Source organism: Panthera uncia, chromosome E3, assembly GCF_023721935.1.
Source record: "Panthera uncia isolate 11264 chromosome E3, Puncia_PCG_1.0, whole genome shotgun sequence".
Taxonomy (NCBI): Eukaryota; Metazoa; Chordata; class Mammalia; order Carnivora; family Felidae; genus Panthera; species Panthera uncia.
Window position 1 is genome coordinate 33,069,166 of NC_064815.1, and position 13,495 is coordinate 33,082,660.

General features: G+C 67.5%; 2 protein-coding genes across 4 annotated transcripts in view; one reads left to right on the forward strand and one right to left on the reverse strand.

Annotated features, from left to right (window-relative positions):
* Positions 1-387: 387 nt before the first annotated feature.
* Positions 388-8,013, forward strand: TMEM184A (transmembrane protein 184A). Of its 2 annotated transcripts, XM_049638996.1 has the most exons (9): positions 388-911; positions 1,508-1,708; positions 3,844-4,009; positions 4,393-4,483; positions 4,593-4,668; positions 4,750-4,841; positions 5,648-5,817; positions 6,370-6,564; positions 7,207-8,013. In XM_049638996.1, the coding sequence occupies exons 2-9, from the start codon at positions 1,508-1,510 to the stop codon at positions 7,440-7,442; spliced, it is 1,227 nt and encodes a 408-aa protein (XP_049494953.1). In that variant the 5' UTR covers positions 388-911; the 3' UTR covers positions 7,443-8,013. The 2 variants fall into 2 exon arrangements, with proteins under 2 accessions (XP_049494953.1, XP_049494952.1); XM_049638995.1 differs by lacking the exon at positions 388-911 and having other exon boundaries at positions 945-1,708.
* Positions 8,014-12,591: 4,578 nt separating this feature from the next.
* Positions 12,592-13,495, reverse strand: part of MAFK (MAF bZIP transcription factor K) — a 6,436-nt gene continuing 5,532 nt past the window's right edge. For both annotated transcript variants that reach the window (XM_049638998.1, XM_049638999.1), the window contains exon 3: positions 12,592-13,058. In XM_049638998.1, coding sequence (XP_049494955.1) covers positions 12,624-13,058 — 435 coding nt within the window. In that variant the 3' untranslated portion in view covers positions 12,592-12,623. The remainder of the gene's footprint in view (positions 13,059-13,495) is intronic.

A 13,495-nucleotide genomic window follows, 5' to 3' on the forward strand; every position in this document is an offset into this window, starting at 1 on the left:
GAGCCCCCCACCCCTACATCTAAAAGGGAACGGTAATTCCAACAATTCAGCCCTTGACCCCATCGCCCAGGTCTGCGGGGAGCGTTAGGTGGCACAGAGGACACGGACGGGGTGTCCCCATCACGGGCACAGAGCAGGCACTTGGTCCTGGTACCCACGGCCGCAGCATGAACGCGTCTGCGACCAGAGCATGGCCCCGACCCCGACGCCCCCTCCAGAGACACAGCAGACACAGCTGTTCCCCAGAGGGCCTCTGGGCTCAGGGTTGAGCCCAGGGCAGCAGAAGCCAGGCCCCCAGCGAGCCCAGTGACCTGTCTGTCCCCCTCCACCCCTCCACCCCTCCACCCTGGAGTGTTTCCAGCATACCTGTGGGGGACAGGGTGAGATTCTCACAACGCAAATTCACCCATCCTTGAAGCAAACCGTTTCACCGCACTGAATGCAGCGGCCTGCCTACCTCGGTCCATAACTTTGTCATCGCCCCTCACGGAAACCCGTGGCCCCATGCAGCCCACGCCCACCCCACACACCGAGACCCCTCCTGGCCACCTGGGGCCCAGGCAGGAGCCACCTGACCGGCTGGCACAGGCAGGTGAGGGCACCTGGCGGCCTGTAGGATCCTGGGAGCCAGCTGCCGCCGGCCAAGATAGAATGTCAACCGCAGGGGGAGGGGACAGGCCTCAGCTCCTCCCACTCCTGCTGGGCCCCTCCCTGCAGGCAGCAGCTCAGGTGGGCTACCCTGAAGAGGAGGCTGAGGCCGCCCCTCCCCAAGCCTGATACGGCCTCCAGATAGCAGCCCTTCCCCACCCCCGTGGGGCTGCCACCAGGGCCACGTGGCCACACAAATGACCAGCCAGGCTTCCCTGGAGGCCGGGCCTCCCAGGGCCGGGCCTGAGCTTCCTGCCTGAGAGGTAGGCGCTGGGTCGCTACGGTGGGGCCGGAGGGAGGGGGAGAGGCCCGGGAAGGCCTGGATGGGAGAGGGGGAGGTGCCCGGTGCCCCAGCTGGCCGGCAAGCAGCCGGAGAACTGGCATCCGGGGCCGGCGAGCGGGCTCGGGGCGGAGAATGGCCCTGCAGCAAAGCTGGGCACCCCGACAGTCCGGCAGGTTCCAGGGAGCCGGTGGGTGCCGGGCCGAACTCCCCATCGGCTGCCGCGAGCAGTGCTGTCCGACTCCACCCCGGGCAGCCAGGGCAACGGGGGCTCCCCCACTTTCCCAGACACCTCCGGCCCCTAACGTGTGGGGTCCCCGCAAACCCGAGCAGTGGAGGCGGGCACCACCCCAGGGAAGGAGGGCGTCCCGGGCCCAGGCCTTGGAGCCGAGTTCCTGTGCACGGAGCTGCCCAGGGCTGCCCGGGGTCAGGGGAGCGGGCCAGCCGGTCAGACTCCGGCTCTGCCTGCAGCCACGGCTGCCCCCTCCCTGCCCCCGCTCCCTCCTCCCCGGGCTGCTCCCAGCTGCCTGGGCCCACCTTTGCCCTCGCTCCTCCCCGCATCCTCTCTCACCTCTGCAGATGACTAACGCCTCGGGGCTCCTGGGAACATGGCCACGGCCCAGCCCCGGGCCGGCTGTGCCCACCGTGCCCGCCGGGCCGCAGATGGACCGCATGGGGAACAGCTCCCAGGGCGCCTCCCGGCTCTTCCTCACCACCGCGCTGGCCCGCGGCATCTCGGGGGTCTTTGTGTGGACCGCCCTGGTGCTCACCTGCCACCAGGTAAACCCTCCCCCCTGCGTCTCCGGGTCCCCGCTCTCCGTGGGACGTGGTCCTGGCTGGCCCTGCTAGCATCTGGGACCTCCAGCCACGAGCTTGGGGCAGACATCAGAGGCGGCAGCAGGCCAGGGCACAGGGGCAGGAGAGGGGGCCTTGTCCAGAACTTGGCGTGTGGGAGCCAGGGATGGGAGGTCTGTGCCAGGGACAGAGCTGGGCTGGGAGGACAGGGCGTAGGGGGGCCGCCTCCTCAGATTCAGGGAAGCAGAGGAGCCCCAGGCCCCAGGCGGTGACAACCCCCGACAGACAGGGCAGCCCCCCAGAGGGGGAATGGCCGCGCCCAGCAGCGAGGAAGAGCGGGCGCGGGCAGCAGGTCTTGGGCCTGAGCGCAGGGGCGGGGCAGTGGAGAACGGACATTTGGGGAGGCACCGGGGCGACAGCGAGGTGGGAGGCCGGGGAGACGGCCGTCTGGGCAGAGGGCACTCAGGACGCAGAAGAGCGGAGTTTGGCTTTCAGCCTGGGGGGTGTGGGAGCCAGAGAAGGTGGGGGGGGGGGGGGGGGGGGGGGGGGGGGGGGCGGGGGCAGGGCTGGCTGGCAGGGTAGGGCAGCCAGCACTGGGGGAGGTAACAACTGGCGGGGGCTCCGGACCAGCAGGCAGGGGGGTGGGTGGCCCAGAGGCCTCCAAGGCACGGAGGGGTGAGCAGACTCCCACCTCGATGAGAGCTGCCTGCTGTGTGGCCTCAAATCAACACAATACATGATAGACACAAGGGTGTGATGGGGGCCAGTGGAGCACAGTGCAGCTGAGAGCGGCAGGGGCCATCAGGGAGGACAGCCTGGAGGAGGCAGTGTTTGCACCGCCCCTGGACAGGGAGACCGCACAGGCGGGTGGTGCCTACTCCTCAGTGGAGGAACGGTGTGGGGTCTTGGGGAGGCTGTGATTTATAGAGCAGAGAGCAGCAGAGTCCTGGGTCCGGGTGTCCGGGTCTCGGCTTCCCCGTCTGCGTAACCCTAACCTTCTGCAGCGCTGGCGACTGTGTGTGTGTGTGTGTGTGTGTGTGTGTGCACGTGCGCGCGCGCGCGCACTTCCTGGGCCCCCACCGCCTAGACAGGGCAGTCAGGGACCCCCCCTCCCCACCATGGAACGCAGCTCCCGTCCCCGCCCACACTGCCAGGCCCCCGGAGCTCAAGGGCAGCTAGACTCTGCCCTTCCAGAGCCCAGAAGGACAGAGGGAGACGCAGCCTCTCGCTTTAAAGACGGGAAGGCAAGGCCGGAGAACACGGGGAGTACTTGCCAAGGCCACCCAGCCGGGCAGCGCCAGCACCAGGCAGAATCCACGGCTCCTACTGGCTGGTCATGCCGGGCCCCTCCCACTGTGCCAGCTGGGAGTGAGGGACTGATAAGGAGCCTGTCCCCCGCCCCCGCCACTCCCTGCGGGGTCCGCACGGGGCTCCACACACAGCCTCCCCGTCAACCGCCCTCTCTCCGCCTGGCACTCAACGGCACCTCCTCTGGGAAGCCTTCCAGAGGTGCTGTGGGACCACAGCCAGCCCTGTATACCCAGCGCCCTGGTGCATCTTCCTCGTTAAGACCCCGTCACTGGTTTTTCACGTCCTCACAGACGACGTGGAAAATCAGGAAAGGTTTATCGATAAACAGTGATCACCTGTATCTTCCTACCGTCGTGGAAAGACAGGGATCTTTCCTTTTGGGTCTGCCCTGCGTTTCCAAGGCGTGCGGGGCCGTCCTTGGTTTGTCTTCTGGTGTTTACTCGGCACCCGCTGGAGCACGTCCCCGCGTGGGCATCTCGGGACGCCCCCTCCGCTGGCTGTGTGGGGCTGCTCTGGGGCAGCGTGGCCCCTCGGCCGCGTATCCGCTCCGAGGGACAAATCCCGGAAACGGGTCAGGGCCCCGGCCCCGGCGACCGCCCGCCACGCTGAAATGCCAAACTGCCCGCCCAGGGGCCACGGACGGCCCCTCCCCCAGGGAAATTCTCCTTGGACGAGTGAACACACGAGTGCGTGCGTGCGTGCGCGTGTCCGCTGAGAAGGGGCCGCCGCGCCCGGCGAAGTCCTCGCTGCTGCCTCCCACCGCCCCTCTGGCCCGTCGCGCCCACGCCTCCCTGGCTCTGTCCGCCCAGATCTACCTGCACCTGCGCTCCTACACGGTCCCCAACGAGCAGCGCTACATCATTCGCCTGCTCTTCATCGTGCCCATCTACGCCTTCGACTCCTGGCTCAGCCTCCTCCTCCTGGGGGGCCACCAGCACTACGTCTACTTCGCCTCCGTGCGTGACTGCTATGAAGGTGAGCGCCCCCTGGCTCCGGGGAGGGCCCGAGGGACGCACAGCCGGCTCCGGAACCCCACCCTCCGGGGCCGGGAACCCCACCCTAGGGGGCGGGGAACGGCTCCGTCCAGCCCGGTCCAGCCCTGTGGGAACCGGCCGCCTGACGCCTGACGGTCAGGATTCGGGATGCGAGGGGGGGTCCAGGCCCTAGGTGGGGCATCGCTGCCTCAGTGACCGCTGAGGGCTCCGCCCGCCCCGGGGTCACCGGGGATGGCGTGGGCTCCCAAAGCTGAGTGAGGGTCCTGGGCGTGGGCACACAGGGGGTCAGAAAGCCCTCCTGCAGCCGGGCGTCCCCGGGGAGCCCAGGCTCACTGCCGCCCACCCTGCCCTGCCCCTCTGCAGCCTTTGTCATTTACAGCTTCCTGAGCCTCTGTTTCCAGTACCTGGGGGGCGAGAGCGCCATCATGGCCGAGATTCGGGGGAAGCCCATCCGGTAAGCCTCTCGCCCCGGAGCCCACGGGGGTCCCTCCACTCCCAGGGCAGCAGGGAGGGTCTGGGGACGCGTCCTCCCGGAGCCCTGCTTCAGGGACTGGTCACCCTAGGTCAAGCTGCATCTACGGCACCTGCTGCCTCCGGGGCATGTCCTACTCCATCGGCTTCCTTCGCTTCTGCAAGCAGGTGAGTGGGGGTCTTGCCTGCCTCTGCCCTCCCCTCCCGGCCACCGCCCTGAGCGCCCCCACGCTCCCCTCCCCCACCCAGGCCACACTGCAGTTCTGCATCGTGAAGCCCATCATGGCCGTGGTCACCATCGTCCTGCAGGCGTTCGGCAAATACCACGATGGGGACTTCAAGTAAGGCCAGGCCGATGTGCCTGCGGGGAGGGGGCGGGCCCGGCCTGGTGGGGGCACCGTGCTGGGCGGAGGCAGGCAGGGCCTGGGGGAGGGCTCAGCCCAGGGCCAAGTCCCCATGTGAACGGACAGGCCTCGCCCTCCTCTCGGGAACCCGCCAGGGCAAGGCCGTAGCAGGCAGACCCACGTGTGCCAAGGACCCCAGGACCTCACAGCCTGCAGCCGGCCCACCCGGAGGAGAACCAGGCGGGGGGGGTTAAGGCATTCAGGCGCGGGGCGCCGCCGGGGACCTCCCTGGTACCAGGAGCCCTGTGCCAGGTCCACGCCCACGCCAGCCCGTGCACACGCACAGGCACACACAGACCCAGCTCGCACACACGTGTCCACACCCACACCAGCCCGTGCACACGCACGGACCCAGCTCACATGCTTATGGGCACACAACACTGACTTGTGCACGTGAACACACACCCACAGGTCACACCAACATGCACACACATGTTCACATACACCCACCCGTGTGTCCACGAGGTAGAGGCCCGCTCCCGCAGGCCATGCCCAGGTGGACAGAGGAAGAGAGACACAGGGTTTCACAGGGAGAAAGGCTACCTCCTCACTGCTGTGGGGGGCACCCCAGCTCCCTCGCTGTTGCCCTTGGGTACCGTCCGCCCGCCACGCAGGGAAGGTCCAGGTCTGGGTTACTGTCGGTGCCCAGGCTGGAGCGCATGGGCCAGTGATAACGGCCGAGACTGTGGGGAGGGCACGGGGCAGGGTCCTGCCCTGACCCCCGACCCCTGCTCTGGCCCCAGCATCCACAGCGGCTACCTCTACATCACCCTGGTCTACAACGTCTCTGTCAGCCTGGCCCTCTACGCCCTGTTCCTTTTCTACTTGGCCACGAGGGAGCTCCTGCAGCCCTTCGAGCCTGTCCTCAAGTTCTTCACCATCAAGGCCGTCATCTTCCTCTCTTTCTGGCAGGGTGGGTGGGCTGTTGGGGCAGGGGCTGGAGCCCAGAGCCTGTCCCAACCCCATCTCCGCCCCGGTTCCCCGGGTGCCCTTAGGCCGGGACTCAGTCTCTCTGGTTGTAGCACAGGTCAGTACTACCGCTCCCTCAGCCAGAAGCCACACAGCCCCTGGCGCAGGGGAAATGTCGAGTCCCTGTCCAGTAGGTCTGGCCTGTGGTGGATGGAACGGACAGGCAGAGGCCCTGGGCCAGGCTGGGGACACTCCCAGACCCCACTCTGCAGAGGCGGGGGTGGGGGTGGGGGGGTAAGTGTCAGGCGGGCCCCAGCTCTGGGACCAGGGAGGTCAGGGCAGACGCTTGGGGAGCGCCCAGATGGCCACCGTGCTGAGACCCTGGCTTTGGAGGCACCCCTCCCCGTGAACGTCAGCCACCCCCCAACCCCCACCGTGGGACAGGACCACACGGATGGGACGTCCCAGGGCCTGACCCTCGTCCCCTCTGCAGATCCCGCTGAGCTCACAAGGCCCGTGTAGGGTGGGTGCCTGAGCGGCTGTCACCACCCCCCAGGGATGCTGCTGGCCATCCTGGAGAAGTGCGGGGTCATCCCTGAGGCCCAGGTCATCGACGGGAGCAAGGTAGGGGCCGGCACGCTGGCCGCGGGCTACCAGAACTTCATCATCTGCATCGAGATGCTGTTTGCCTCCATCGCCCTGCGCTACGCCTTCACCGTCCAGGTCTATGCCGAGAAGGAGAGCTCGCCAGGTACGCGGGCCCCACGGGGGGTGGGGGTGTGCCGAGGGCCTGCGGACGGGCCCAGGCAGCCCCGCCTGCCTCTGGCCGCACCACATCTCTGTCCCGCCCTCCTGCACGGGCCCAGGGGATGTCAGCAACACGGACAGGGAGACAGCCCCATCGGAGGCTAGACGGGTGCGGCGTCTGCTTCTGGTCCAGGGGCAGCGAGGTGCACGGCTCCGAGCTCGGGGTGAAATGGCTGGACGGGACGTCTGGGCCCCAGGGCCCCGGGCATCCCTAGCGAACGACGCTCAGCGGCAGAGATGGCCTGCGGCCGCTCCAGCAGCCTAAAGTGACAAGTGTGAAGGGCTCACTGTAGGCCAGAGAGAAGACAGGAGCCAGCCTGGGCGGCTTCCCCCTGTGGCCCCTGGGGAGTCCCGGCTGGGACAGTCCCAGGGTAGAGGAGCCAGGCTGGGATTCAGAGGTCCTGAAGTGCCCCCTACTGGCCAAGCCCGGGGCCTGGGGATGCCAGACCCCAGCCCTGGGCAGCCCCGAGGCCGGTGGGGGCAGGGCCGTGTCCCCAGGGCCCAGGCCCCGGATGGGGGGCGGCTGGGGGGTGGGGGGAACAGCTCCAGAGCGCCCTGGCCCCACCCACGTGCTGTCTGCCCCCAGCCCCCGAGGCACCCATGCACAGCATCTCCAGCGGCCTCAAGGAGACCATGAGCCCACAGGACATCGTGCAGGACGCCGTCCACAACTTCTCACCCGCCTATCAGCACTACACCCAGCAGGCCACTCACGAGGCCCCGAGCCCTGGTGCCCACCCCAGTGTGGCCGGAGGCTCTGGCGGCCTCAGGAAGAGTCGCAACGTGGAGAAGAGAATGCTGATCCCCGCAGAGGACCTGTAGGAGGGCCATGGGGGTCCCCGGCCGCCTGCCTGGACCAGGCTGCCCAGGCCTCTGGGAAAGCACAGGGCCCCTCACCCTCTTGCCAAAGGTGAAGCCCCTCCTGGGAGCCCTGATGCCAGGCCGGTGGCACCACTTCCCGGCCTTCCTCCCGCCAGCAGGCCCGTGGCCCCAGGAGAGGGCGCCTGAGTTTATCTGACGAACCAGGAACCCACCGGGCTCACCTGGCCGTCATGGGGCTGTCGTGAGGCAGGCACTGGCAGGGCAGGGGCGGATGGACGGACCTCACTCTGGGCCCTGGGAGAGCGAGGCAGCCCCACCCTGAGGACGCCGAAGCTGTAGGCGCTACGGGCCGGTGGGGGCAGGGGACTGGGCCGGGCAGAGGTGCTTTGCACCCCCTCCAGCCCTGGGGATTCCTGAAAAGCCCCCACCCGGGGAAGGCGTGCCTGATGAGGCTCTGGGAGGCGCCCAGGGCCACCTGCACAGAACCTTCACCCTGGGCAGCCCGCGAAGCGTGTGGGGCTCCTGGGGGCATCACCTATTTATACATAAACAGCCTGCGTTTTCTAGTGACTCCCGTGGCCTCTGTTCCTGCAGGGTCGGCACCCGGTGGGTGGTCACGGGAGCCCCACTGTGCTAAGTCTGGGTGTCGGGGCAAGTGTCCCGGGCGACGCTCAGAGCAGGGCAAAGAGCTCACGCATGGACGGAGAGCCCTGCCCTGTGGCCCCGAGAGACCCAGGGTCGTGCTCACCTTCCTCCATAAGATGGGCCTCCTGCCAGCCCCGCCCTCGGTGGGTGGATGAAGGCCACGGACGCAAGCCCGGAGAGGGCACGGGGCGCAGACCTGGAGCCTGCCTTCCTTCGTCCTTCTCTCTTCCTGTGCGCCAGGCCAGCACCCCGAGAGACACAGGCCCTGCCTTCCAGAAGCTGTGACATGCCCGAGCGGCCTGGGAAACATGAAAGAGGGGCCAGAAGCAGCCAGTGGGGTGGGGAGGTCTCCGGGAAGGCCTGTGTCTGGGAGGGGGTGTGGGCAGGGGCCCGCGGGTGTGGGGAGCCAGGGCCACCGGCAGGGCAAGAGCGGCCTGGTGGGTACCACCCAGTGACAACTTCCCGACCTGTCACCGGGGAAAGAGGGAAAGGCGCTGAGGGTCCAGAGACCCCGCAGGGCAGGAGTCAACTACCAGCATGGGCTCACCCCGCGGCCTCCTTGCTCCCTAGGCCTGGAGACACGGGACTCAAGGCCACAGCCTCTCCAAGGGCCCGGATGGGCTGCCCGACAAGATAGGCCAGGCTGCCTCCCCGAGCGAGGCCCCCACCCGCCTTATCATGCCCTCTGCAGTTGGCGGACCAGAGTCCGCCCAGCTCGGGCCCCACAGGCTGCAGTCAGCAGGTTTGGGGACAGGCGTGGCGCCTCCTGCAGAGACCTGTGGACCACAGCTGGAGGCTGTCTGGAGGAGGCGAGACACGGTGCCAGCCCCACCATGAGCGAAGGAGGGGGCTGCCCTAGAGGCCCGTGCCTGGGAAGGGCCACCCCTTTAGGGCCCAAGGTGCCTAAGGCTATGTGCACAGGGTAAGTGGGCCAAGACCCCCTTCAAAAGACCAGACGCACTGCGGGCTCCTGGCTGCAGGGGCGCCCTCGGGCCAGGCCTGTGCACTGGGGGCAGCCTGGTCAGCTTGGCACTTTGGGGTGAGGGGAGTCCACGTTTACTGAGCACCCACTGTGGGACCTGGCCTACGCTTAGTCCTCACGACAGCCGCAGGGAAGGTGACGAAGGCCCAGAGAGGTTAAGCCACTTGCCTGAGGTCAGAGCCGGCAGGAGGCAGACCAGCTTCCCAAAGGCCAGCTCTCCCACCTGTCCAGCCCCTACAGACACCTCTGCCCAGACCAGACCCCGCTTCTCCTGGACACCCACAGGGGAGCACAGAGCCTCAAGGTCAAAGCCGCTGCAACCCCCTCACTGGCCTCGTCTGCCAGGGGGGAGCTTGGGTGCTCTGGAGGAGGTGCGGAAGGAGGCACGTCTCACCACCTAGGACAGCAGGGCCGGCTTCCGGTTCTGGGCCCCACTGCACAGGGCCAGGAGCGGCCGGCTTATCTAACTTATCCTGGCCTCCGTGCTCTTATGTGGGAAATGGCCCCGACAATCCAACACCAAGGAGGCAGGCTGGAGACGTGGGTGGCCAGGGCAGGGCAAAGGGGTACCTCTTACTTCCCAGGGGCCCGGAACAGGGCTGGGGTCCATGCCTCCCCAGCTCATACCCACAAGCTTGCTGCCAGCTGCGGTCACCTGGCCGCCCCAGGGCTCTCGCAGGAGGCACAGGCCGGGCTTCGGGGGCGTCTGGCTTGGCGGTGGGCCATGGTGACCCCATCGTGCTGGCACACTCGGCCCCCTGCCGAGTTCACAGAAGGGAGCGCTCGGCTAGAAAGGGGAGGGAACGGGCCCTCCATCACTCAGAGGTTAAAGCCAAGGCGCTGAAGCACCCTGCCCACAAGTGACCGCAGGAGCCACCCTGTCAGCTCAGGCAGAGGTGTGGCAGGAGGGCTGGTGGGGCTTGGAGACCCTAAGTTCGCACCCACCAGCCTACTCTCCTTCAGCAGCTAAGGCTGAGCTCGGACACGTCTACCCCTTGGAGGAACAGTGGGAAGGGAAGACCGGTGAGGAGGGGACAGCGTCCCCAGAGGATGGGCCCTCCACTCCACTTACTTTAGGCCACCAGGTAGGGCACCTCGCTGCCCACCCCGGGCAGGACGTCTCTCTCCCCACCTCCAGTAAGACCTGGCCTGAGACGGGGGCACAGACCGCCGGGGGGGTGGGAGGGAGCAGCCCCAGCTGGAGAGGGAGGGCTGCCTAAGGGCTGGGGGGCTCCTGGTCTAGGTGGATGGGACCCTCGGGAACGGTGCCCACCATTCAGAAGGCCAGCTGGCAAGCTCTACCAGCCTGACCCCCTGCACGCACCGTGGCTGACCGGACGGACCCCGCAGCCAAGGAGACCCATCGCAGGGGAGGGCGACCGGGTCGGGGGCTGGGATGTGGGGGGTGCAGCGGCCCAGCACATTCACGGCCCCTGCACTTGAGGACTCGGCCCAAAGCACCAATCACAAGACCAGGCGGGTCTGAAACCAGAAAACTCTTTATTGCAAAGGTACAAAAGCGTCACAGCAGAGATGTACAGCAATAAATTAGGTGGTGGCCGTGAGGGGACAGGGCAGGCGCAGGGCGCATGTCATACGGACAAGGACCACGACGTGGGGTCTCTTCTCAATAATTTATACCATGATAAAAGCAGCACAAAAATAAATATTGAAATGGAATAGCAGAGTGACCAAGGCCAGGAAATGGGAGGCCTTGCCCCCTGGGAGGACAGAGTCTGCCTCCCTCGGGAAGGACCCCGAGTCTGAAGCACAAGAATCAGGAAAACAAACCCAAGGGACAGAGATCCTTGCCTTTTAAATAAAACAAATCCATATATTAAAACGGGGACAATGAAATCTCAACGAGCTGAAAGGAAAGGCATGAGAGAATGCTCCGGTCTTCCTTCCCCGGCCCCTGGTCCCCGGGAGCGGGCAGGCATGGCGAAGTGCCCCGGGCGGTGACAGAAGCCCCCTCCGGGCAGGGGCGGGGGGGGGGGGAGGGCATGCAGGGCGCCAGCACTCCCGAGGGCAGCAGGCAGCGGCGACAGCCCCCGGCCCCCACCCCCCTACTCCAACCGCAGCTCTGCTCGATTAGGGATTTACAGTAAAAACAGGAAAAAAGTTACGAAAAATCTGTACGATAAAATGTGTATATAATTTTATATATATATATATATACTTTTCTCTCTTTTAAATATTTCCCCGTGGTCCTTATTGATATCCAATGTGGATTACCTACCATGGCTATGGTATCGACAGCTTTTTTTTTTTAATTTTTTTTTTTACACACTGGGCCTTTTGCTCCTTAAGGATCCAGCACGCCCCAGACCCCTCACCTTCCCCCAGGACAAGGCCGAGGCCGAGGCCGCACGGCAGTGCGGCCGGAGAGACCCAGACGTCTTCCGTAGGGAGCTCTCCGGCGTCTGTCCCGCCCAGTCTGCCTCTTCCTGCACAGGGGCCTTGCAGCTCGCTGGGGGTCTCCCTAGGTGGCGGGGGACAGGCCAAGAGGAAGCCGGGAGCCCCAGCAAAGGTCACCGAGGTCATCAGGGGCTCCAAGTGTCAGAAAGAAAGAGCAGGTAAAAGTTTCAGGCGAGGAATAAGCACCAAGGTGGCCGCGTCCCCTTGTCCTCTGCACCAACAGACCACCCAGGAGCCCCCAGAAGGCTGGTCCCGGCCCGGTGCCTAGCGTCACCTCCTTGGCCATCACACCCTCCTCACCCTCGGACTCCACCGGTCACTCTGGCGGCGGGACCACAGCCCACTCCCGAGGCCGCCGCCGACTTCCCACCGCCCGGCAGGGATAGCTCCACTTCCGCCCCGGACCCTGCCGGCCCTCCCTGCGCAGGGCTCCCGGCCAGCTCCCCGCAGCGGACCTCCCCGGGGTCGGTCCAACAGAGGGGAAATTCCCGAGTCCTCGTGCAACTCTGCACGTGTACCCCGGAGGCCCCCCAGGGACCACCCGGACCAACCCGCTCCTCCGAGGCCCCGCGCCGCCGGCACGCGGGTGTCACGGCAGGCGCGCCCCCAGAGCGGCACCCCCTCCCTCTGCCTCGCGGGGCGCGGGCCTCTGGTGGGGCTGAAGCAGGCTCAGGGTGCTGTTCGTCACCGGGGACACACGGCTCCTCCCCAGGCACCCAGAGCTCAGTCAGGGCAGGGAGGGGGTGCCCGCACCGGCCGCTGGACCACGACAGGCCACTCTCGGGAGGGGTGGCAGACACAGCCCCTGCCATCCGGGCCACAGGGCCGGCGGCCTTCTGAGGACCTTCCCTCCATACGCCCCGACGCCCCCTGGCGCAAGACACGCGCCCCCGGGGACCTTCTGGAGAGCGCCGGCGGGGCCCGGGGGAGGGCCGGCCGTGTGCGTGCGCGTGCGTGCGCGTGCGTGCGGGAAGGCGTGCGGCCCGCGGGCTCGCCAGACCCCATCTGCGGCCGCACCCTCGGCCTCGTCCCCGCCGGGAGTCTGCGCTTCGACTGGGGCGTTAAGGGGTCCGCGCGACGCGGACCCTCCGGCGGGCACCCCCCCCCCCGCCCGCCCCCCTCCCGGCGGCGGGCCACTAGGAGGCGGCCGAGAAGGGCACGGAGGCGGAGGAGACGTCGGCGGACTTGACGATGGTGATGACGCTGGTGGTGGCCACCTTGGTGGGGGCGACGGGCCCGCGGGCCACGGTGCGGGCGAAGGTCTGCAGGGCCTCGTACTTGGAGCGCAGCGCGTCGAGCTCCAGCCTCATGCTGCTGTTCTCCCGCGCCAGCTTCTCCACCTCCTGCTGCAGCTCCACCCGCTGCCGCTCCAGCTCCTCCTTCTGCGTCACGCGCTTGATGCGGCAGCTGGCCGCGTAGCCGCGGTTCTTGAGCGTGCGCCGGCGCTGCTTCAGGCGGGCCACCTCCTCCTTGGTGAGGCCCCGCAGGTGCTGGTTCAGCTCCCGCACCGACATGGACACCAGCTCGTCATCGCTGAGCACCGGGGCGTTCTCGCCCGCCTCCTTCTTGACCTGCGGGGGCCGCGCGGCAGGGCGGTCAGCGCGGAGGAGGGGGTGGCGGGAAGGGCCCCGGAGGGTGGCCCGGCGTCTGCCCGGGAACGGAGGCCGCGTGGACGAGAGCCTGGTTCCGGGCAGCAGGAGCACCCGGAGGCACCCTCTCTGCCTCCCAAGCCGGCCCTCACGCCTCCGTCGGGGCGGGGGGCCTCCTGACGTCACGCACGCGGCAGAACGCGGGTGGCTCCCTGACGGGGGGCCCCGCTGCGCCTGCCTGTCACCTGGTTACCACCTGCCGTCCAGAACCTGCGAGGCTGTGGCCCACCCGTGCGCAGCCCTCTGTGAGTCTCCGGTGCCTGGTGCGGGGGTGACGCAGGCAGGTGGGGGGAGAACCCAGGCAGGTGAGCGGGGGGACCCAGGCGGGTGAGTGAGGTGGGGTGGGGGGGACCCAGGAA